General features: G+C 49.9%; 1 protein-coding gene across 2 annotated transcripts in view; it reads right to left on the reverse strand.

Moving 5' to 3' along the window:
- The window catches only part of SLC38A3 (solute carrier family 38 member 3), a 118,204-nt gene that overhangs the window by 37,666 nt on the left and 55,860 nt on the right, over positions 1-24,678 (reverse strand). For both annotated transcript variants that reach the window (XM_082265189.1, XM_082265188.1), the window contains exons 2-7: positions 17,813-17,911; positions 14,832-14,910; positions 14,055-14,170; positions 4,821-4,894; positions 2,857-2,949; positions 1,189-1,270 (exon numbers count right to left, since the gene is read on the reverse strand). In XM_082265189.1, the coding sequence (XP_082121315.1) occupies positions 1,189-1,270; positions 2,857-2,949; positions 4,821-4,894; positions 14,055-14,170; positions 14,832-14,910; positions 17,813-17,901 (533 nt within the window). In that variant the 5' untranslated portion in view covers positions 17,902-17,911. The remainder of the gene's footprint in view (positions 1-1,188; positions 1,271-2,856; positions 2,950-4,820; positions 4,895-14,054; positions 14,171-14,831; positions 14,911-17,812; positions 17,912-24,678) is intronic.

Raw genomic sequence — 24,678 nt, forward strand, 5'->3', positions numbered from 1 at the left:
AAACATGGCCTGGTCATTAAGGGGGGAAATCTTCCAGTCCAGAAGTGGTTAATATAACTTTAATTGAAGCTGAAATTAGAAGCTGATTGGCTGCCATGCAGATCTGCACCAGATTTTGCACTCTCCAGCTTTAGTAAATCTCCCCCAATGGAAGAATAAGGATCCTTATCCTCGGAGTGCTAGCTTTGGAAATAGCGAGAAACCAGCATGCTGCAGCTTTGACCTCTCCAGCTCCAAATTTAAGATTAACTCCACTTTTAATGAGAAGAAACTCCCCCTCCCCCCCATCCAGGGTCGTCCTAAATATTGATTGGACCCTGGGCAAACATTATCTTGGGCCCCCCCAAATTCAATTATCAACTGTTTGCAGGCAGTGGGGGCTCAAGAGGCAGCTGCTTTGGGCCCCACAACATTGACTGGGCCCAGGGCAGCTGCCCCTTTTGCCCTGTGTTAAAGATGGCCCTGCCCCCACCGAGTGATCTCTGTACACTGCAGGGATTATAACAAACTTTGTAGCAGATTCCTTCTCTTGTCATTCTAAAGAAATAGCTGTTTGTTTTCCTGTGTCCATGTGCAAAATTCATGTGAATGGGAGTGACTTTACAATTATCAATCAGCTGCTGCACCTGCAGGGCTCTGATGAAGCGACAGGGTCTGCATCCCTTTAGACATGATTTCCCTTTTTGAGTATCTCACCAAAAAAATGACATTTTTGTTGCAGGGGATTCCCAAAACCTGACTTGTATCTTAGTGCAGACTTCTGGGAAAATCAGTGAGCCAATCACACAAGCAGGAAATTACATTTCTGGGGGGGGGGGGGGGGACTCTGTATATCATCTGTGTGAAACGAAAAGGTCATTTTTAATAACATTCAATTACAATATGACTTGTGTAGCAATTGTATATGCTAGATCCCCCCCCCCCTCACGAAAGTGGAGTTACCCTTTAAATTTGGAGAATCTCAGCAAGCTGGTCCCGGAAATTCTGACTAGAATTAAAGCCCCACTCCGGGATTTTCTTCTCCCAGATAATAAATGAAAGTATATCTGAGGACAGAACTTTTTGTTACATTTTGGATACAATGGAATCGGTTTGAACCCCCGACAGGTATTCAGGAACTCTAATAAAAATCTGTTCAGATGTTCTAAATAATTAATATCTGACATGAACACCGATAATGTCACTTACGGAGTTTTTTCTGAGAGTTTGAGGAATGTCTGAATGACGAGAGGCAACTCCGACTTCACAATATACAAGTAACTGGACATGGCTGGGGACAAAGAGAAAAGTTCAGGGTCAACTTCAAAACAAAAAATGTTTGTGTCTCTGCCCCTCCCACAATATGAGGTTTGTGTCTATGCCCCTCCCACAATATGAGGATTGTGTCTCTACCTCTCCCGCAATAGTGAGATGAGTGTCTCTGCCCCTCCAACAAGGGTGAGATCCGTGTCCCTGACCCTCCCACATTGGTGAGGTTTGTTTCTCTGCTCTTTCTACAATGGTGGGATTTGTGTCTCTGCCCCTCCTATAATGGTGAAATTTGTGTCTCTGCCCCTCCCACAATGGTGAGATGTGTGTCTCTGCCCCTCCCACATTGGTGAGATGTTTGTCTCTGCTCCTCCCACAATGGTAGGAAGTGTTTCTCTGCCCCTCCCACAATGGTGAGATGCGTGTCTCTGCCCCTCCCATGTTGGTAAGATGTGTCTCTGCCCCTCCCACAATTGTGAGATGCGTGTGTCTGCCCCTCCCACAATGGTGAGATGTGTGTCTCTGCCCCTCCCACAATGGTGAGATGTGTGTCTCTGCCCCTCCCACATTGGTGAGATGTGTGTCTTTGCCCCTCCCACAATGGTGAGATGTGTGTCTCTGCCCCTCCCACATTGGTGAGATGTTTGTCTCTGCTCCTCCCACAATGGTAGGAAGTGTTTCTCTGCCCCTCCCACAATGGTGAGATGCGTGTCTCTGCCCCTCCCACGTTGGTAAGATGTGTCTCTGCCCCTCCCACAATTGTGAGATGCGTGTGTCTGCCCCTCCCACAATGGTGAGATGTGTGTCTCTGCCCCTCCCACAATGGTGAGATGTGTGTCTCTGCCCCTCCCACATTGGTGAGATGTGTGTCTTTGCCCCTCCCACAATGGTGAGATGTGTGTCTCTGCCCCTCCCACATTGGTGAGATGTGTGTCTTTGGCCCTCCCACAAGGTAGGAAGTGTTTCTCTGCCCCTCCCACAATGGTGAGATGTGTGTCTCTGCCCCTCCCACAATGGTGAGATGTGTGTCTCTGCCCCTCCCACATTGGTGAGATGTGTGTCTCTGGCCCTCCCACAAAGGTAGGAAGTGTTTCTCTGCCCCTCCCACAATGGTGAGATGCGTGTCTCTGCCCCTCCCACAATTGTGAGATGCGTGTCTCTGCCCCTCCTACAATGGTGAGATTTATGTTTCTTCCCCCCCCACAACGGTGAGATGTGTGTCTCTGCCCCTCCCACAACGGTGAGATGTGTGTCTCTGCCCCTCCCACAACGGTGAGATGTGTGTCTCTGCCCCTCCCACAACGGTGAGATGTGTGTCTCTGCCCTCCCTCAACGGTGAGATGTGTGTCTCTGCCCCTCCCACAATGGTGAGATGTGTCTCTGCCCCTCCCACAATGGTGAGATGTGTCTCTGCCCCTCCCACAATGGTGGGATGTGTGTCTCTGCCCCTCCCACAAGGTTATAATGAAAGTATCACTCTCTCAAAGCTCTACTTTCTTTAGCAGAGAATCAGGGGAGGGTGACACCATCATTTCACCATGTTGGGACTTGTAGTCACCCCTAGATCTTTATCACAATATTATTTGCTTAAAAAAAAAAAAAAATTACCTCCGATGTTCTGCAGAGTTATAGCAATGGCGGCGGCCATCTTGCCGGGAGTCCCGAAGGCTTTTTGCCCCAGCTGTTCATAGGCGCGAATCCCTGCAAGGGAGAGAGAGAGACTGAGCCACACACAGAGGAAATCAGGGGGGGATGGGGAATACATCAACGGGCATTGCTGATCTCATTATAAAAATACCAAGCGCCTGGCTGTCCCTGGCTTCAGTGTGGTGAAATTGGAGCCTCTGATTTGCTTACTCAGATCATAGCATCAACCCAACAGCCAGTCGAATAGCATTCTCAGAAGAGTCAGCAATCTCTAAGCACTGGCTCCCGGGAAGAGAATTCTCGCTGTCACATGACAGGAAACCGATACAGGAACGTGGGGGGGGGGGGGGGGGACACAGTTCCCGCACCTCCAGCACTGAATATATGTAATGGCAAGGAGTACTGGGTTGTGCTACAGTGTCTATTGATGCCGGCTGCTGGGGGATCTATTGTTGCTGGAGGAGATCTATTTCTTCAGGAGAGTTTATTGGTACTTGGGAGGTCTATTGCTGCTGCTGGGGATATATTGTCTCTGGAAGGGATCTCGTTTTGCTGGGGGGGGGGGGGTCTATTGTTAGTGGTGGCACTGGTGGGGGACCCACTGTTGCTGGGGTAGATCTTATGTTGCTGGGAGGGATCTACTTTGAGGGAGCAGTCTATGTAGCTTGCTGCTGGAGGGTCTATTAATGCTGTATGTGGGGGGATCTGATGCTGATGCTGGGGGGGTCTATTGTTGTTGTGGGGGGGTATTTTGTTGTGGGTGGTCCACTGTTGCTGGGGGGGGGTCTATTGTTGCTGGAGAGGATCTATTTCTGCAGGAGAGCTTATTGGTGCTTGGGAGGTCTATTGCTGCTGCTGGGGATATATTGTCTCTTGAAGGGATCTAGTCTTGCACGGGGGGAGGGGGGGTCTATTGTTGGTCGCGGGGGACCCACTGTTGCTGGGGTAGATCTTATGTTGCTGGGAGGGATCTACTGTTGAGGGAGCAGTCTATGTGGCTGGCTGCTGGAGGGTCTATTGATGCTGTATGTGGGGGGATCTGATGCTGAAGCTGGGGGGGTCTATTGTTGTTGTGGGGGGGTATTTTGTTGTGGGTGGTCCACTGTTGCTGGGGGGGGGGTCTATTGTTGCTGGAGAGGATCTATTTCTGCAGGAGAGTTTATTGGTGCTTGGGAGGTCTATTGCTGCTGCTGGGGATATATTGTCTCTTGAAGGGATCTAGTCTTGCACGGGGGGAGGGGGGGGTGGTCTATTGTTGGTCGCGGGGGACCCACTGTTGCTGGGGTAGATCTTATGTTGCTGGGAGGGATTTACTGTAGAGAGAGCAGTCTATGTAGCTGGCGGGTCTAGTGACGCCGTCTGTGGGGGATCTGAAGCTGCTGCTGGGGGGGGTCTATTGTTGTTGTGGGGGGGGGTATTTTGTTGCGGGTGGTCCACTGCTGCTTGGGTGGGGTCTATTGTTGGTGGTGGGGGACCCACTGTTGCTGTGGTAGATCTTATGTTGCTGGGAGGGATCTACTGTTGAGGCAGCAGTCTATGTAGCTGGCTGTTGGAGGGTCTATTGATGCTGTCTGTCGGGGGATCTGATGCTGCTGCTGGGGGGTCTATTGTTGCTGTGAGGGGGATCTATTGTTGCTGTGAGGGAGATCTATTGTTGCTGTGAGGGGGGGTCTATTGTTGCTGTAAGGGGGGCCTATTGTTGCTGTGAGGGGGGTCTATTGTTGGCTGCAGGGGATCTATTTTACTGCTTTTCTTGTTGTCATTCACAAATTCCATACAAATGACTTAATACCACAAATGTTATTTGGTTCTGTATTCTCTAAAAGGGGCGGTGGGGGGTGGGTGGGGACAAGGGGTGACTCCTCCTAAAGAGGGAGTTCCTGTAGTTATTCTCTGAGTACAAAAGCCCCGCTCAGGAGACTCACCGACAATTCCCGAAGACTTCAGCAGCAGATGGATGGAGTAGGTGGAGAGGAGGGCGACGGCCGTCAGGAGGAACCTGAATCCAAAGAACACAACGGAGGTTACAAATCCCAAAGGTGCAAAAGCAGTTATTCTGTCATTCACCAAACATTGACTGCAGGTGAATCTTCCTGGAGCACGCGTTTCAAGTCACAGCGATTGATTCACCACCGGCTCCTTTCACGTATATGCGAATGGGATGCGTTTTGAACCGCGTCCGATTCGCGTGACATGAACCCATAAAGCCCGCAAGAACCCGCACCTCCATCTGACAGTTCTTAAAGCGGGGTTCCGCCCCTCCCCCCTCCAAAAATTTAAAGTCAGCAGCTACACACACTGTACACATACTGTAGCTGCTGACTTTTAACAACTTCTGGACCGGGAGGATTTACCCCCTTAATGACCAGGCCATTTTTTGCGATTCGGCACTGCGTTAATTTAACTGACAATTGTGCGGTCGTGCGACGCTGTACCCTAATAAAATGGATGTCCTTTTTTTTCCCCACAAATAGAGCTTTCTTTTGGTGGTATTTGATCACCTGTGCAATTTTTATTTTTTGCACTATAAACAAAAAAAGAGCGACAATTCTGAAAAAAAAAAAAACAATATTTTTTACTTTATGCTATATAACATCCCCCCCCCCCCCCAAAAAAAATGTAAAAATCAAAAATTTTCATCATTTTAGGCCAATTTGTTTTCTGCTACATATTTATATTTTTGGTAAAACAAAAAATCGCAATAAGTGTATTTTGATTGGTTTGCGCAATAGTTATCACATCTACAAACTACAGGAAATATTTATGTAAATTTTTATTGTTTTTTTTTTTTACTAGTAATGGCGGCGATCTGCGATTTTTAGCGGGACTGCGACATTGCGGCGGACAGATCGGACCCCTAACTGACATTTTTGACACTTTTGGGGGGACCACTGACATTACTACAGTAATCAGTGCTATAAATATGCACTGTTACTGTAATAATGACACTGGCAGGGAAGGGGTTTTCACAGTATAGGTGATCAAGGGGTTAAATGTAAGCCTAGGGGAGTGATTCTAACTGTAAGGGGGCAGGGCTTGTGAAATGACCATAGAGACCTGTGTTCCTATATAGAAGGATCACAGGCGCTCTGTGATCATTGCAGAGAGAAGAGCGGTTGGCTGTGTTTACAACATCCGTCCTTCTCTCTCAGCGGGGAGCGATCGCGGGTGTCAGGCGGCAATCGGAGCCGCCTGCCCCATGCATCGGCTTCCCCGCTGATGAGTGGGGGCCGGTGTGCACCACCGGCGGTGCGCACTCGCCCCCTAGCTGTAGGTGCGCGACCGACGTATACCTACGGCAGTTCATGCAGGAGGGCCAGTCTGCCACAGTATTTCTGCGGAGGGCAGTCCGAAAGCGGTTAATATTAGGACATTTATCTGTCCTAGAATCCGGCGATGTCGGCACCGCAGCCGATGTTTCCATTGGCTCTGTGTTTTTATTTCTTTTTGACACTTTTTTGGTACCCCCTGCCCCAATGCAACCCCCCCCCCCCCCATATTGAGGGCAAGTGGCCTGGTATGGTTCAGGAGAGGTGGCGGGGAGGTGGGGCACTCACTCGCCCCCCCCCCCCTTTCCTGCATGCTCAGATAAGGGTCTGGTGTGGATTTTGGAGGGGACCCCAAGCCATTTTTGTAAAACATTTAGCCATGGGGGTTCCCCTCAAAATCCATACCAGTCCTAAGGGTCTGGTATAGATTTGGGGTGGAGGAACCCACGCGGTTTTCTTCTAAATTTTGGCATGGGGTTCCCCTTAAAATCCGTACCAGTCCTAAGGGTCTGGTATAATTTTGGGGTGGGGGAACCCACGCGGTTTTCTTCTTAGTTTTGGCATGGGGTTCCCCTCAAAATCCATACCAGTCCTAAGGGTCTGGTATAAATTTGGGGATGGGGGAACCCAGGACATTTTCTTCTCAGTTTTGGCATGGGGTTCCCCTCAAAATCCATGCCAGTCCTAGGGGTCTGGTATAGATTTGGGGTGGGGGAACCCACACCGTTTTCTTCTCAGTTTTGGCATGGGGTTCCCCTCAAAATCCATGCCAGTCCTAAGGGTCTGGTATAGATTTGGGGTGGAGGAACCCACGCGGTTTTCTTCTAAATTTTGGCATGGGGTTCCCCTTAAAATCCGTACCAGTTTTAAGGGTCTGGTATAATTTTGGGGTGGGGGAACCCACGCGGTTTTCTTCTTAGTTTTGGCATGGGGTTCCCCTCAAAATCCATACCAGTCCTAAGGGTCTGGTATAAATTTGGGGATGGGGGAACCCAGGACATTTTCTTCTCAGTTTTGGCATGGGGTTCCCCTCAAAATCCATGCCAGTCCTAGGGGTCTGGTATAGATTTGGGGTGGGGGAACCCACACCGTTTTCTTCTCAGTTTTGGCATGGGGTTCCCCTCAAAATCCATGCCAGTCCTAGGGGTCTGGTATAGATTTGGGGTGGAGGAACCCACGCGGTTTTCTTCTTAGTTTTGGCATGGGGTTCCCCTTAAAATCTGCCAAAATTCAGCGGGGAACCCGCTGACAGCTGACGACTCATCCGTTGTTAAGGACACGGCGGTCAGCTTTCTGTCCTGCTCCTATTATTGAAGACGCCAATGGCTGCCTGCACCAAAAATTTGCATCTGAACCGCATCTAAATCGCAGCTGAACCGCCGAACAGCTGCCTTGGAAATTTGCAGGGGAAAATCGGACATGTGTGAACCGAGCCTTACTGATTTATAAGTAAGCCCCTTGGCTGTGTTCATAAATGACATAATGCATAAGAAAATTTAATTTGCAACTGCAGATGGCGCTCTTGGCTCCTTTTTACGTTTACTGGGCTAATCTTAACTGCTATGCTGAAAAAAAAAATTGTATTGCTTACAGAGGTCATGCAGTACAAATGCAATACAGATTTTACCCCAAACAGGTAATTTACCCCCCTAACACTAAACTAACCCCTGAAAACCCATTCTAACCCCTACCTGAGCTGTGCATTGAAATCTACCGACGCCCCAGAACCACTCATTTTATAACACCGGGAATATCAGGACAGTCACAGGGCCTGGCTCACAAGAGCTTACATTCTAATCGGGATTTCTGTGTAGCTGTAATAGAGGGAGAAGGTCACGGGGGCGTCTTCAGGCATCCCACTGGTCGATTGTTTGTAGAACATACAGTGGGTACGGAAAGTATTCAGACCCCCTTTAATTTTTCACTCTTTGTTATATTGCAGCCATTTGCTAAAATCATTTAGGTTCATTCTTCTTCCTCATGAATGTACACATAGCACCCCATACTGACAGAAAAACACAGAATTGTTCACATTGTTGCAGATTTATTAAAAAAGAAAAACTGAAATATCACATGGTCCTAAGTATTCAGACCCTTTGCTCAGTATTTATTAGAAGCCCCCTTTTGATCTAATACAGCCAGGAGTCTTTTTGGGAAAGATGCAACAAGTCTTTCACACCTGGATTTGGGGGTCCTCTGCCATTCCTCCTTGCAGATCCTCTCCAGTTCTGTCAGGTTGGATGGTAAACGTTGGTGGACGGCCATTTTTAGGTCTCTCCAGAGATGCTCAATTGGGTTTAAGTGAGGTCTCTGGCTGGGCCATTCAAGAACAGTCACGGAGTTGTTGTGAAGCCACTCCTTCGTTATTTTAGCTGTGTGCTTAGGGTCATTGTCTTGTTGGAAGGTAAACCTTCGGCCCAGTCTGAGGTCCAGAGCACTCTGGAGAAGGTTTTTGTCCAGGATATCCCTGTACTTGGCCGCATTCATCTTTCCCTCGATTGCAACCAGTCGTCCTGTCCCTGCAGCTGAAAAACACCCCCACAGCATGATGCTGCCACCACCATGCTTCACTGTTGGGACTGTATTGGACAGGTGATGAGCAGTGCCTGGTTTTCTCCACACATACCGCTTAGAATTAAGGCCAAAAAGTTCTATTTTGGTCTCATCAGACCAGAGAATCTTATTTCTCACCATCTTGGAGTCCTTCAGGTGTTTTTTTAGCAAACTCCATGCGGGCTTTCATGTGTCTTACACTGAGGAGAGGCTTCCGTCGGGCCACTCTGCCATAAAGCCCCGACTGGTGGAGGGCTGCAGTGATGGTTGACTTTCTACAACTTTCTCCCATCTCCTGACTGCATCTCTGGAGCTCAGCCACAGTGATCTTTGGGTTCTTCTTTACCTCTCTCACCAAGGCTCTTCTCCCCCGATAGCTCAGTTTGGCCGGACGGCCAGCTCTAGGAAGGGTTCTGGTCGTCCCAAACGTCTTCCATTTGAGGATTATGGAGGCCACTGTGCCCTTAGGAACCTTAAGTGCAGCAGAAATCTTTTTGTAACCTTGGCCAGATCCGTGCCTTGCCACAATTCTGTCTCTGAGCTCTTCAGGCAGTTCCTTTGACCTCATGATTCTCATTTGCTCTGACATGCATTGTGATCTGGAAGTTCTTATATAGACAGGTGTGTGGCTTTCCTAATCAAGTCCAATCAGTATAATCAAACACAGCTGGACTCAAATGAAGGTGTAGAACCATCTCAAGGATGATCAGAAGAAATGGAAAGCACCTGAGTTAAATATATGAGTGTCACAGAAAAGGGTCTGAATACTTAGGACCATGTGATATTTCAGTTTTTCTTTTTTAATAAATCTGCAACAATGTCAACAATTCTGTGTTTTTCTGTCAGTATGGGGTGCTATGTGTACATTCATGAGGAAGAAGAATGAACCTAAATGATTTTAGCAAATGGCTGCAATATAAAAAAGAGTGAAAAATTTAAGGGGGTCTGAATACTTTCCGTACCCACTGTACATGAAGCATGTTGGGATTGGTCGCCTGCGCTCCATGTCAGGCACAAGACTCGGCGACGTGTGTATGGCGGAGGAGACAGTTGGGTGGAAGAGGCGGATACACATGGCAGAGCGGCTGGGATTGGCAGCGGACGGCGTTGGGATCCTGTTACCGACCCTGAGTCATGGGAATGAGCAGCTGGTATGTGAGGGGGGGGGGGGGGGGGCAGAGATAAAAGGATCGCCAATTCCGTTCTGGACGCCAGGTGTGAGCGCTCCCAAAAATAAAGAGCAGAGCGCTTCCTCCACCACTGCAGTCACTGACCCCCAATCATCTCCTCAGTGTGATACATTGTTACTACCTGTCCGGACCCTTCATTCCACATCCGGGGGGGGGGCATTCCCTATATTCTCCTCTCTGTACATGGAACTTACCATAGATAGATAGATCCTGTTACAGGGTGTCAATGCTGTGTCCCTGTCTCCCAGTTGTGCTCCTGTGTTGTCACCCTGTCATCCTTATTCAGGCACTTCCTGTTATAGGGTGACAACGCTCTGCCCCTGTCTCCCAGTTGTGCTCCTGCGTTGTCACCATGTCATCCTTGTTCAGGCACTTACTCCTATAGGGTGACAACGCTCTGTCCCTGTCTTCTAATTGTGCTCCTGCGTTGTCACCCTGTCATCCTTATTCAGGCATGTCCTGTTATAGAGTGACAACGTTATGTCCCTGTCTCCTAGTCGTGCTCCTGGGTTGTCACCCTGTCATCCTTGCTCAGGCACTTCCTGTTATAGGATGACAACACTCTGTCCCTGTCTCCCAATTGTACTCCTGTGTTGTCACCCTGTCATCCTTATTCAGGCACTTCCTGGTATAGTGTGACAACACTCTGTCCCTGTCTCCCAATTGTGCTCCTGTGTTGTCACCCTAATATCCTTGTTCAGGCACTTCCTCTTATAGGGTGACAACGTTCTGTCCCTGTGCTTTAATTGTGCTCCTGCGTTGTCACCCTGTCATCCTTGCTCAGGCACTTTCTGTTATAGAGTGACAACGTTATGTCCCTGTCTCCCAATTGTGCTCCTGCGTTGTCACCCTGTCATCCTTATTCAGGCACTTCCTGTTATAGGGTGAAAACACTCTGTCCCTGTCTTCTAATTGTGCTCCTGTGTTGTCAACCTGTCATCCCTGCTCAGGCACTTCCTGTTATAGGGTGACAACGCTCTGTCCCTGTCTCCCAGTTGTACTTCTGCGTTGTCACCCTGTTATCCTTATTCAGGCACTACCTGTTATATGGTGACAACTCTCTGTCCCTCTCTTCTAATTGTGCTCCTGTGTTGTCACCCTGTTATCCTTGCTCAGGCACTTCCTGTTATAGGGTGACAACACTCTGTCCCTGTCTCCTAGTTGTGCTCCTGTGTTGTCACCCTGTCATCCTTGCTCAGGCACTTCCTGTTATAGGGTGAAAACACTCTGTCCCTGTCTTCTAATTGTGCTCCTGTGTTGTCAACCTGTCATCCCTGCTCAGGCACTTCCTGTTATAGGGTGACAACGCTCTGTCCCTGTCTCCCAGTTGTACTTCTGCGTTGTCACCCTGTTATCCTTATTCAGGCACTACCTGTTATATGGTGACAACTCTCTGTCCCTCTCTTCTAATTGTGCTCCTGTGTTGTCACCCTGTTATCCTTGCTCAGGCACTTCCTGTTATAGGGTGACAACACTCTGTCCCTGTCTCCTAGTTGTGCTCCTGTGTTGTCACCCTGTCATCCTTGCTCAGGCACTTCCTGTTATAGGGTGAAAACACTCTGTCCCTGTCTTCTAATTGTGCTCCTGTGTTGTCAACCTGTCATCCCTGCTCAGGCACTTCCTGTTATAGGGTGACAACGCTCTGTCCCTGTCTCCCAGTTGTACTTCTGCGTTGTCACCCTGTTATCCTTATTCAGGCACTACCTGTTATATGGTGACAACTCTCTGTCCCTCTCTTCTAATTGTGCTCCTGTGTTGTCACCCTGTTATCCTTGCTCAGGCACTTCCTGTTATAGGGTGACAACACTCTGTCCCTGTCTCCTAGTTGTGCTCCTGTGTTGTCACCCTGTCATCCTTGCTCAGGCACTTCCTGTTATAGGGTGACAACGCTCTGTCCCTGTCTCCCAGTTGTGCTCCTGCGTTGTCACCCTGTAATCCTTATTCAGGCACAATGGAGACTACAAGTGGCCACGTCAGCACACATTACACAGACATGGTCTACCGTTGTCACCATCAGAAATCCCATCCTGAGAAATGCTGTGCAGCCATCACTGGAGTGCATGGAGATAGGAAGTGGCTGCAAAGAGGCGACAGGAGATCAGCACTGAGATGTAACAAAAAAATATTTTATTATTTGAATGGAGCCGTTTATAATCTGCAGCGCGCGGAGAGAACGGAACATCCTCCAGTTTGGGGTTACATCTCCTTTGCGCTATATTTGTCTCGCCCTATTTTCTGCTGGCAGGGGGCGGAGTTTTGAACCTACAACAGTACAGCTCCTATTTATAGAAGGTGAAAGGTCACGGGGTATCGGGTCACATCCTCTATGCAGTCACCTGACACCGGCGGCTCTCCGCATTCCCCGCAACGCGTACAAGGGACGATTATTCCCCAGCCAGACAAAGGCAGCGCCAACCTCTTCCGCTACACCGACTGCGGCGTCACTGTCCCCGGACGGCGGATCAGGTGTCCGGCCTGGGATGGCAGGAGCGGTGCCACCTGGGCACAGCGCCCGCCGCAGAGACGCCGTGTGCCTCGCTCCTCACTGAGACGGACAGACCGTCCCCTGACTTCTGTTTCACATCCAGTACAGCGTGTCTGCTCCTCGTCCCGGGGACACCGTTCATGGTGAAGTCACCAAATCCTGATCTATGTCCTATGTCTGCTTTTATCTCCAAAAGGACAGCGCCATCTTTGTTCAGGCATCACCCAGGGTCGCCATCTACTTCCCAGACTGAGATGCCGGCTCAGAGATGACACAATCATGTAAATCCTGGTGACTGTGCAAATGTATGACACAGATCAGCCCCCTGCTGCCTGCTGCAGCTTCTCGCCTTGTAAGTTACAATGAAGCAGTCTGATCATTGGGAGGGAAGGGGGGGGGGGGAGACTGAGGAAATGCTTCCCCTTGCCTGCAGCAGACTGATGACATCATCTCAGCCTAGGCAAAGTTACAATGAAGCAGTCTGATCACTGGGGGAAGGGGGGACTGGGGAAATGCTTCCTCCTGCCTGCAGCAGAGTGATGACATCATCTCCGCCTAGGAAAAGTTACAATGAAGCAGTCTGATGACTGAGGGGGGGGGGACTGAGGAAATGCTTCCCCCTGCCTGCAGCAGACTGATGACATAGTCTCAGCCTAGGCAAAGTTACAAAGACAAAGAAGCAGTCTAATCACTGGGGGGGGGGCTGAGGAAATGCTTCCCCTTGCCTGCAGCAGACTGATGACATCATTTCAGCCTAGGAAAAGTTACAATGAAGTAGTCTAATCACTGAGGGGGAGGGGAGACTGAGGAAATGCTTCCCCCTGCCTGCAGCAGACTGATGACATCATCTCCGCCTAGGAAAAGTTACAATGAAGTAGTCTAATCACTGAGGGGGAGGGGAGACTGAGGAAATGCTTCCCCCTGCCTGCAGCAGACTGATGACATCATCTCCGCCTAGGAAAAGTTACAATGAAGTAGTCTAATCACTGAGGGGGAGGGGAGACTGAGGAAATGCTTCCCCCTGCCTGCAGCAGACTGATGACATCATCTCAGCCTAGGCAAAGTTACATTGAAGCAGTCTGATCACTGATGGGGGAGGGAGAGAGAGAGACTAAGGAAATGCTTCATCCTGCCTGCAAGAGAGGTGTTGTCATCACAGCCCAGACAAAATTACAATGAAGCAGTCTGATCACTGGGGGGGGGGGACGATTGAGGAAATGCTTCCCCCTGCCTGCAGCAGAGTGATGACTCATTCATCTATGGTGGCAGCGAGCCAGAAAGGGGCGTGTCCTACGCACAATGCTGCACGCATATCGGCTAAGGCAGGGAAAACCATATGAAGGCCGCCATCTTTGCCTTCATTTTCAAAATACAGATTGCCAGGCTGGCATGTTAATCCTCTGACTTGTCTAGATTAGTCAACTGGTACAAGCATGCGGCCAGTGAAGTCAGAACGCCATATCTGCATGCGAGTCCCCAGTCTTGTAGTACTGAAGCCAGTCATTTAGCATTTTCAGGACGGCAGTGGCTGTCCTTATATTTGTAATAGGGGGAGGATTGGGAATCATGCATTGTACACTACAAGTTCCAGCATTCCCTACATGGGGCCCTATCGCAGATCAGATGATGATTGGCTGACTGTTCCTTGGAGGAGGTACTCACAGGAAGAGGAGGATTCCGGTGTTCGCCATGGCGTATGCCAGGCCCAGGATGCCGCTTCCCATGATGGCGTTGCTGAGATTGAACACGGACATTCCGAAGGAGGTCTTCCCCTCGAACTGCAGGAGAAGGAGATACAATCAGAATGGAGTTTATTATCACCCCCCCCCCCCCCGACTGCATTACCCCGCCAGATGAGTTCATCACCCCCCCCCAACCATGTGACCCCACCAAAACAGGGGTGATCACCCCCCCCGACCATGTGACCCCCACCAAACAGAGTTCACCAACTCCCTGACCAAATGACCCCATCAAACAGAAGTGATAACCCCCCTGGCCATGTGACCCCACCAAACAGAGCTCACTACCTCCCTGACCATATCACCCCAAACCGAGGTGATCACCCCCCTGGCCATGTGACCCCACCAAACAGCGGTGATCACCCCCCTGACCATGTGACCCCACCAAACAGAGCTTATCCCCCCCCTGACCATGTGACCCCACCAAACAGAGCTTATCCCCCCCCTGACCATGTGACCCCACTAAACAGAGCTCATCACCCCCTCACCATGTGACCCCACCAAACAGAGCTCATTACCCCCCTTGACCATGTTTCCTCAACAGATGGGGCCCAATACCTCCCTGACCATGTGACCCCACCAGACCAAGCTCATCACCCCCTGACCATATGACCCCGGTGGATGGAGGTTTTCAACCCCAACCGTGTCACCCTGCCAGGCAGAGCTCTTTACCCCTAACTATGTCACATAGGGTACTCACATCAGTAAATCGCTGCTTCTCCTTCCCGGAGACATGGGGCAGAAATTCTTCCAACTCCTGGCTTTCCGCTCCGGGGTAACTGCGAAATCCAAATATGAAAGTATGTTAGTGCGGAGTCACCCCTGGGGGAGAGACAGAGGGGGGCAGTACAGAGGAAGGGGGGTACAGATGGTACAGAGTGGAGGCAGATGTGTGTCATACAGAGTAAGGGAGGGGATGAAATAATGATTCACATCCAGGAAGAAAGATCAATTTGTAATCTGTTCTTAGATGTCAACTGTCCCAGATTTGCAAGGATAGTCCCGTATATCTTGTCCCTTTGCCCCACCAGTGATGTGTCCCGGGCAGTGTCCTGGGATCACAGCATCAACCTTATTGGATTACTGTAACTCCAAAGATCATTAATTGCAGTGTTGGGGACCATGAGAGTTTAGAGGTGAGGTCTGGGCAGAATCACCAATAAAGTGGGCATGGTGGGCGGTCCCTAGATATTTAAAGGCAGGGACCTAGGTGGGACCAACCCATAAGAAGGGCATGATGGGCAATCCCTACTAATTTAGAGGCAAGGCATGGGAAGGACCAACTGTTAAACTAGGTATGATGGGCGGTCCCCGCATACTTAAAGGTGGGGCCTGAGCAGGACCAACCTGTAAAATAGACAAGATGCACAGTCCCCACCTATATAAGGGCAGGGTCTGGGCGGGATAAACTCTTTAAGTGGGTGTGATGGGCGGTACCCGCATATTAAGAGGCAGGGTCTGAGTAGGACCAACCTGTAAAGTGGGTGTGATGGTGGGCGGTCCTCACCATATAAGGGCAGAGTCTGGGCAGGATCAACTCTTAAAGTGGGTGTGATGGCCACTCAATTGCATATTTAGAGGTGGAGTCTACTCGGGAACAAACTACAAGGTGGCAGATGGTGGGCGGGGTTAACAGCGGTCAGGATCTAGGACCTCAATGTGTAGGACCAATTCTCAAAGTTGGTATGATGGGTGGTTCCTGCATATTTAGGGGCAGATTCTAAGAAGGACCAACCTGTAAAGCAGGCACGATGGGTGTTCTCCACCTATATAAGGGCAGGGTCTGGACAGGAACAACTCTTTAAGTGGGTGTGATGGGCGGTAACCGCATACTTAGAGGCATGATCTGGGCGGGACCAACCTGTAAATTAGGCATGATGGGTGGTTCCCATCTATATAAAGGCAGGGTCTGGGCGGGACCAACTCTTAAAGTGGATGTGATGAGTGGTAACCGCATACTTAGAGGCAGGATCTGGGCGGGACCAACCTGTAAATTAGGCACGGTGGGTGGTTCCCACCTATATAAAGGTAGAGTCTGGGCGGGACCAACTCTTAAAGTGGGTGTGTTGGGCAGTCTCTGCATACTAAGAGGCAGGGTCAGGGCAGGACCACCTTGTAAAGTAGGAACGATGAGTGTTCCACACCTATATAAAGGCAGGGTCTGGGTGGGACCAACTCTTAAAGTGGGTGTGATGGGCGGTAACCGCACACTTAGAGGCAGGATCTGGGTGGGACCAACTTGTAAAGTAGGCACGGTGGGTGGTCCCCACCTATATAAAGGCAGGGTCTGGGCGGGACCAACTCTTAAAGTGGGTGTGATGAGTGGTAACCGCATACTTAGAGGCAGGATCTGGGCGGGACCAACCTGTAAATTATGCACGATGGGTGGTTCCCACCTATATAAAGGTAGAGTCTGGGCGGGACCAACTCTTAAAGTGGGTGTGTTGGGCAGTCCCTGCATACTTAGAGGCAGGATCTGGGTGGGACCAACCTGTAAAGTAGGCACGATGGGTGTTCTCCACCTATATAAAGGCAGGGTCTGGGTGGGACCAACTCTTAAAGTGGGTGTGATGGGCGGTAACCACATACTTAGAGGCAGGATCTGGGCAGGACCAACCTGTAAAGTAGGCACGATGAGTGGTCCCCACCTATATAAAGGCAGGATCTGGGTGGGACCAACTCTTAAAGTGGGTGTGATGGGCGGTCCCGCATACTTAGAGGCAGGATCTGGGCGGGACATCCTGTAAAGTAGGCACGATGGGTGGTCCCCACCTATATAAAGGCAGGGTCTGGGTGGGACCAACTCTTAAAGTGGGTGTGATGGGCTGTACCTGCATACTAAGAGGCAGGGTCTGGGCAGGACCACCTTGAAAAGTAGGCACAATGGGTGTTCCGCACCTATATAATGTCAGGGTCTGGGTAGGACCAACTCTTAAAGTGGGTGTGATGGGCGGTCCCCGCATACTTAGAGGCAGGATCTGGGCGGGACAAACCTGTAAAGTAGGCACGATGGGTATTCTCCACCTATAAAAGGGCCGGGTCTGGGTGGGACCACCCTGTAAAGTGGGTGTGATAGGGCGGTCACTGCATATTTGGAGGTGGGGTCTAGGGACTAACCTACAAGGTGGCAGATGGTGGGTGGCGCTAACAGCGGTCAGGATCCAGGACCTCAATGTTGGTAAATATACTCTTAATAATTGTGAATGTCTTGTTGGTGATGAAAGTGGCGATGGGTGCGCCATGGTTGGATATCATTTGGCCTTCTGGCCGGCTCACACCAGGTGTGTTCAAGCTTGTGCGTTTTTGGGTGTTCCCAGGTGGCACATTTTTGACAGCTGATTTATTTCAATGCGCAAAAAGTATGGCAGCCAAGAATTTTAAAATCACGCCGCACCAAACCGCACGGTACCATGCATTTTGGTGGCTGCGAACGCACCCGCGTTTGCTAGATGCGTGGGGGTGGCGTTAAGCTTGTGACTGTCTGTAGGGGGTAGCGGGTTTCCGTATGGTAACGCACACCTCTGCCCATCTCACCCAATCCACCTGGATCCAACCAACTCTACAGAACAAGATGGCGGACTGCGCGCCTACACATCATTATGCGGAGTAGGCGGCAAGCTGTGAATCAATGAACAATCCTCCAATCCGGTATCTCCCCGCCAGTGGCCCCGGTCTCTGTACCTGGCGTCTGTGCTCTCTCCGCCCAGCGTCCCGTTGAGTTTCTCTCCCAGCTTCATGTCCACCATCTCTGTCTGTGCCGGGAAGTCCATGGTCAGGGAACTGCAAGAGACAAACACAGGAGAGCGTGAATTCCCAGATCTGTGTACAGTGACGGCGTATGTGTGCGCAATCGGCGGCGTGTTTATTCCTCACCTCTACACCCCGCCCCATCGCTGCTTTCTGCTCCCTGAAAACAAACAAGATAAGGAGAGCAAACAACAGCGGGAGGGGCTGAGCGGGCGAGGACCCGGACCTGCCAGTCGGCACCAAATGTGGCCACGCCGGCGCCCAGAGCCTACAGTCCAGACATGGCAGCCGTTGTCACCCCCCCCCCCATGCCCCCCCCGTGTTGCCAACCGCCCGTAGATTTACAGGCAGCCCGTAAAAACAGGTCACTTTTCTCCCGCCCGTAAATGCCCATAGCAGGACAAAAGTGGCAGTAAAAAAATGGCTGCAGCGGCACGATCAGAACTGCGCATGCGCGGCGCGCCTCTGAGTCTGTCGGACAGTCTCTCTCGGTCTCGGACAACAAATCCCACCTGCGTCCCCCTACCCAAATTTTCCCGCTAGTGCCGCCACACCGCCTCGGACAACAAATCCCACCAGCACCCCCCACCCCAAATTTTCCCGCTAGTGCCGCCACACCGCCTCAGACAACACATCCCATCTGCGCCCCCGCCCCAAATTTTCCCGTCAATGCTGCCACACCGCCTCGGACAACAAATCCCACCTGTGCCTCCCCTACCCCGAATTTTCCCGCCAGTGCCGCCACACCGCCTCAGACAACAAATTCCACCTGCGCGCCCCCGCCCCGAATTTTCCCGCTAGTGCCGCCACACCGCCTCGGACAACAAATCCCACCTGTGCCTCCCCTACCCCGAATTTTCCCGCCAGTGCCGCCACACCGCCCCGGACAACAAATCCCACCTGCGCCCCCGCCCCGAATTTCCCCATCAGTGCCGCCACACCGCCTCAGACAACAAATTCCACCTGCGCGCCCCCGCCCCGAATTTTCCCGCTAGTGCCGCCACACCGCCCCCGCCCCCCCCCCCAGCATATAATTAGCCAGGAGCCGAGTGGACTGTCTGGATGCTGGACGCGAGGAGAGGAGACGCTGCCTGGATGAGTTGGCTTGGGTGGCTAGCGCAGGGGGACTGAACAGCAAGACTCAGAGCCCCCCCCCCCCCCAGAATGACTCTGAATACGGTGATAAATCTGACCTACAACCTGACAGGTGTAGCGGCTCCACTCCTGGTCTGATACGGCTTCCTCTGAATTCACCGCACACTGTGAACTTCTCACAGTGTGCATTAGAAGCTACAGCAAGTCAAATAGACCCCGCCTTATTTCCTGGCTGGAGGACGCCCAGCATTATCTAGCCCTTTCCTCCCCAGACTGACTGCCCCGCCCCTTACATTCATTGGATATCAGTTCTTTTAATCATGGAGGCTCGGCATTACATGTGGGCGTTACCTATGCAAATACAGCAGGGGTGTCAAACTCAGTTTTATCGAGGGCCGCATCAGCATTATGGTTGCCCTCAAAGGGCCGGTGGTATCTGTAAGACTAAATGTTAAGATCACCCCCCCCCCCCCATCCCCCATCCTTACATCAGATATCAAGAGACCCCTCCACCATCAGAAGTTGAGCCCCCCCACTTTCCCTTATCTCACAGTTCATCCATCTTGCATTGTGCTATTGCTGGGAAGATGCTGGGAAGCAGAAAGTGCAGGGTCTGGAGGAGAACCAGAGGAGGGCTGCAGTCAGCTGCCAGAGTCTGCTGAATGCTGAGACGTAGACGAGGGGGTTGCTGTGGCTGCAAAGAGACCCGCAGGATCTGTAGGATATCTCATGCGACTGCTGAGACAGTGGGGTGGGAGCAGACACGAGCCTCTCCAAGGATGCATGGAGACGCACAGGATCTGGCAGAGGAGTTCTGTCCTCTCTGCTGCCAATTTCAGAGACTAGCAGGGGGCGGAGATGAGGGGGGTGCTGAAGCTGCAGGAAAGGTGCAAGGGCCACATGAAATGGCCTGGCGTGCCGCATTCGGCCCCCGGACTTTGTGTTTGACACATATGAAATACAGCCTTCCTAGGAACGCCCTCCCCTCCCTCCAGACTGACACCCACCCATCAAAGCATTTTAATATTTTCATAGCTCCTCCCACTGCTTGCATCAGGACTGAGGGCTCTTGAGAGGAGTACTGAGGGCGGGTGCTGTGACCCAACACTGGGTGTCTGTGCTTCTCTATGCAATGCAGGCAGAGCAGGGCTGGTAGGAGGGGCCGGCAGGGTGGTGAACATAGCTTCCTAAAAACATCACAGCACCCTGCTGTTCCCTTCCACCAGCCATGATCTGCCTGCACTGTATAGAGAAACACAGAGAGCAGTTGATGACATCACTGAGTCTAAAATAACATAATCAAAAATGTATTCATTTGTTGAAAGGAGAGAACCAAGGAAGGCAAAATATAACCTCAGCCTTAAATAACTAAAAGAGACGAGCTGCCCCTTTCCCTCTGCCCCCTATAGGCATGTGCCTGCTGTGCCCGATTGTACTTCCAGCCCTGCCCAGCAGCCCCAGTGTGTGACCCAGTTTGTTATATTACCCCCCCTCCCCCCCCCCCCGCCCAAGCAGACACAGCAAAAATTTCCTATAAATTGGTTTACACACGGGGTGAATCGGTTTATTGCTGGCGTGAGAACTGTAAATCACGACAATGGAAATCTCGTAACAAATCTGCTGAGTGCGTCCTTCTTCATAAATACAACAATCGCACGGCGTGCAGAAACCTACTGGCCAATGAGAACGGTTTATCATAAAACTCTCATTACTGCACACAGATTGTTGGAAAAAGTATTCCAGATCAAAAGCTGATGCAGCACAGGGATGGTGGGAACCCCTCATAATGGGCGCAGCAGGTGTACAGACCTGGGAACTCAGCACCGGGATGGTGGGAACCCCTCATAATGGGCACAGCGGGTGTACAGACCAGGGAACTCAGCACAGGGATGGTGGGAACCCCTCATAATGGGCACAGCGGGTGTACAGACCAGGGAACTCAGCACAGGGATGGTGGGAACCCCTCATAATGGGCACAGCAAGTGTGCAGACCCGGGAACTCAGCACAGGGATGGTGGGAACCCCTCATAATGGGCACAGCAGGTGTACAGACCCGGGAACTCAGCACAGGGATGGTGGGAACCCCTCATAATGGGCACAGCAGGTGTACAGACCCAGGAACTCAGCACAGGGATGGGGGGAACCCCTCATAATGCGCACAGCAGGTGTACAGACCTGGGAACTCAGCACAGGGATGGTGGGAACCCCACATAATGGGCACAGCAGGTGTACAGACCCGGGAACCCAGCACAGGGATGGTGGGAACCCCTCATAATGGGCACAGCAGGTGTACAGACCCAGGAACTCAGCACAGGGATGGTGGGAACCCCTCATAATGGATTTCCCAGTATGGCGGGTTACACATGGCGAGGTGGGTGGGGGGAGGGGGAGTAGTACAATAAAAGCTTCCAGAACACTAATTACCTAGGTAGCCCCCACAGTCCTGGAGGTGATTAAGGGGCAAAAATAAGCCTCGATCTCTGACCTCCTTCCGTTCGCTGAGAGACTTTCTGTTCATTGCTGACAAAGCCCCTTTATGTCCCCCCTCCCCCACTATGCCACCCATAACCCCCCCTTCCTCCCCAGCCACCAACTTATCCGGAGACTTTCTGTTCTAATACAAGCAGCGACTCGCCCTTCGGAAATCCACCAATAAGATTCTGCGATGGAGATCGCACCAGTAAAGTACAGAAGGAATGGACTGGATTTATCTTACTGGGTGCGCACCAATCTGGGGGGGGGGTTGTGTTTCGCACGTGGTGTTGTTGTGGCAACACTATCGCCAGGAGCGTCTCTGGTTTCCCGGTGTCAGGTGGATTTGGCACAATGACGCTCCAAGCCGCACCCCCCCACCCCCACCTTTTCCATATTCCATTCACCTACTATGGCAGCAGCATGAGAAACTTAAAGGGGAACCCCACAGGTAACTTCTGACCTCATAGAATGAGAATCCTCGGAAAGGAGAGAAATCGAATTTACCTGAGCCTGGAAATGATCAGCAAAAGGGTAAAGTCGTAATGAAACAAAAGAACACAAAGTGTTCAAAACAGAAAGAATAAATAACTGGTAAAAGAATTTATAAATAATATCATATATTTATTGACGCATCCGTTACTAATAACATCAGTACATCTGGATAAAGACCAATAATATGAAATAGACATAAATAATACATACCCATATATATATATATATACATAGATGGTACAGTAAGACCACAGACAGTGATAAGAATAATAAAACAAATTATCCGGATAATGATATTATTGGCGTGGGTATGCAATTTGAAAAATTATTATCGGAAAGCACATGGTTGAATGCATGGTGGAATTTGCAAAAATATTGCCTCCTTTGGGCTCAACGCGTTTCGTGAAAAAAAAAAATTCACTTCATCAGGAGCAGGCACAATTCCGGTATCTAGAAAAGACACATATATATGAACAACAATGTATCCAATGAGAAAATAGACCTATCATTGAATACATTGTTGTTCATATATATATGTGTCCTTTCTAGATACCGGAATTGTGTCTGCTCCTGATAAAGTGAATTTTTTTTTTTCACGAAACGCGTTGAGCCCAAAGGAGGCAATTTTTTGCAAATTCCACCGTGCATTCAACCATGTGCTTTCCGATAATAATTTTTCAAATTGCATACCCACGCCAACAATATCATTATCCGGATAATTTGTTTTATTATTCTTATTACTGTCTATGGTCTAAGTGCCGGTTCACACTGAAGTGGCACGACTTGGGGGGCGACCTGTAAAGTCGCGTGCAGCGCGACTTCGGGGGCGACTTGCACGGACTTCACAGAATGAATGTCTATGCAAGTCGCCCCCAAAGTAGTACAGGAACCTTTTTCTATGGCGGAGCGACTTGTGTCGCTCCTATTAGAACGGTTCCTGTAGCACACAATGGGACCGCGACGGACCGTGACTTGCCAGGCTGACAAGTCGCCTGACAAGTTGTACTAGTGTGAACCGGCACTTACTGTACCAGTTGGCTACCATATCCTGGAAATGGGGATTTAGAAGCAATCAAATCCCCCTGAGGAAGACACGTGGTCCCTTGTGTCGTCACGCGTAGGGGAGGGGCAAGGACGGACGGAGCGCTTCACTGAGATTGATGTGAGACTGTCGGGCTGCTAGCTACATCCACTGCAGGGGATAGAGGCACAGCTACGGCGTCTCCCGCTATACCACAACGGCATTGCAAAGAGGATTACTATTTGAAGGGCTATCTAAAGGTGCATGGATGCGCCGATAAATGTGAGTGTACCACCGTTTATTTTACTTTGAATAAAAAAAGCTTTTAAAAACGGTATAAGCACTATTGTGAGCTTTTCTACTTTCATGAGCACGGATCATTGGGAGGAAATAAGGCTTATCCAAAGGGATAAGGATACCGGGAATTGCCAGTTACATAGCAATTACACCTAATGACATCCAATACAAGATTGCTAAAGAGGAAGATTGACTGATCTATGAGAATAAATCACCTGGAGCCGCCAGGCATTCAACATTTGAGCGCATATATTTTTTATACAAGGCGAGCACCCAATCACAAGGGGGTGCACAAGTAGGAAAAAGCTGTGACACCTTGGTCACTCACTTGGTTTTGGGAGCACAGCCACACATCTGGTGGCTTGAGCACACATTGAGGACTGTGTATTGGCACTTTATATCACTGAGCTCATTGGACATTTTAATTATACTCATATATATCGTTTTTTGTTATTGTTTGCTATTTGCACATCAATTAATAGTCAATACAATACATATGTATGGGGAGGAGCCGAACGAGCGTCATCCCGTCTCACCCGGTAAACCGGAAGTACCTTGTATCGTACCACTGCCCATGATGTGGCTACAGGCTTAATCCCATTGTATTTTTGGTGAGTGCAATGAAATTGTGCCTAATAAATTTTAAGACTGTATCACGCTATGGGCCGTTTCTGCCCTCTGTAAAGAGGCAGTCCTCCTATTCTATTGGTGAATACCCTATGATTGGATTCGTACCGGAGCTGATGTGCTGGATACAGACGAAGTAGTCCTCAAACTACTTACTGTGCATGTTCCATCTCTCTCTGGTAAGAGGCTATATGTGGTGAAGGGCTTCACAAGTGTCCGTCTGTATCTCACACCAGGGTGGATATTCACCATTGTATCATCATGAACTGTGTATACATCAAGGCTGAACGTGGCTGAGATGGGACTCTCAGTTATCATTGTCCGCAATTCATGTGATTTATTGACTGTTCGATATTGAGCGCGACTCCCATTTTATCATTTTTTACTATACATCCAGCTGTATGAGTTCGCTGCTATAAGGGCGCGGGTTTTATATATATTTTTCAATACAATACATATATATAATTTCTCTCAGATTATGACAGCATATCTGAATTCCATAACAAGATCTGCTAGTGGACCGACGCGTTTCGCTGCATTAGCTTCCTCAGGATCCACGCAATATATATATATGTCAGACAGATTTTCAAACCATATAATCTAAAATAAACAACAATATAAATCAATATGCATTACATATTGTATTTCAAATCAACATAGTACTATCAAGTAAAAATATATCACTAAATCATAATAGACAAGGGAGGGGACCGATAAAATAAAAAATAAATAAATAAATAAATAAAAGGAAGAAGAAAAAAAAAAAAAGGGGGGGTAGGGATGTGAGGCATCG

The sequence above is a fragment of the Pelophylax lessonae genome, assembly GCF_965119305.1.
Source record: "Pelophylax lessonae genome assembly, chromosome: 8".
NCBI lineage: Eukaryota > Metazoa > Chordata > Amphibia > Anura > Ranidae > Pelophylax > Pelophylax lessonae.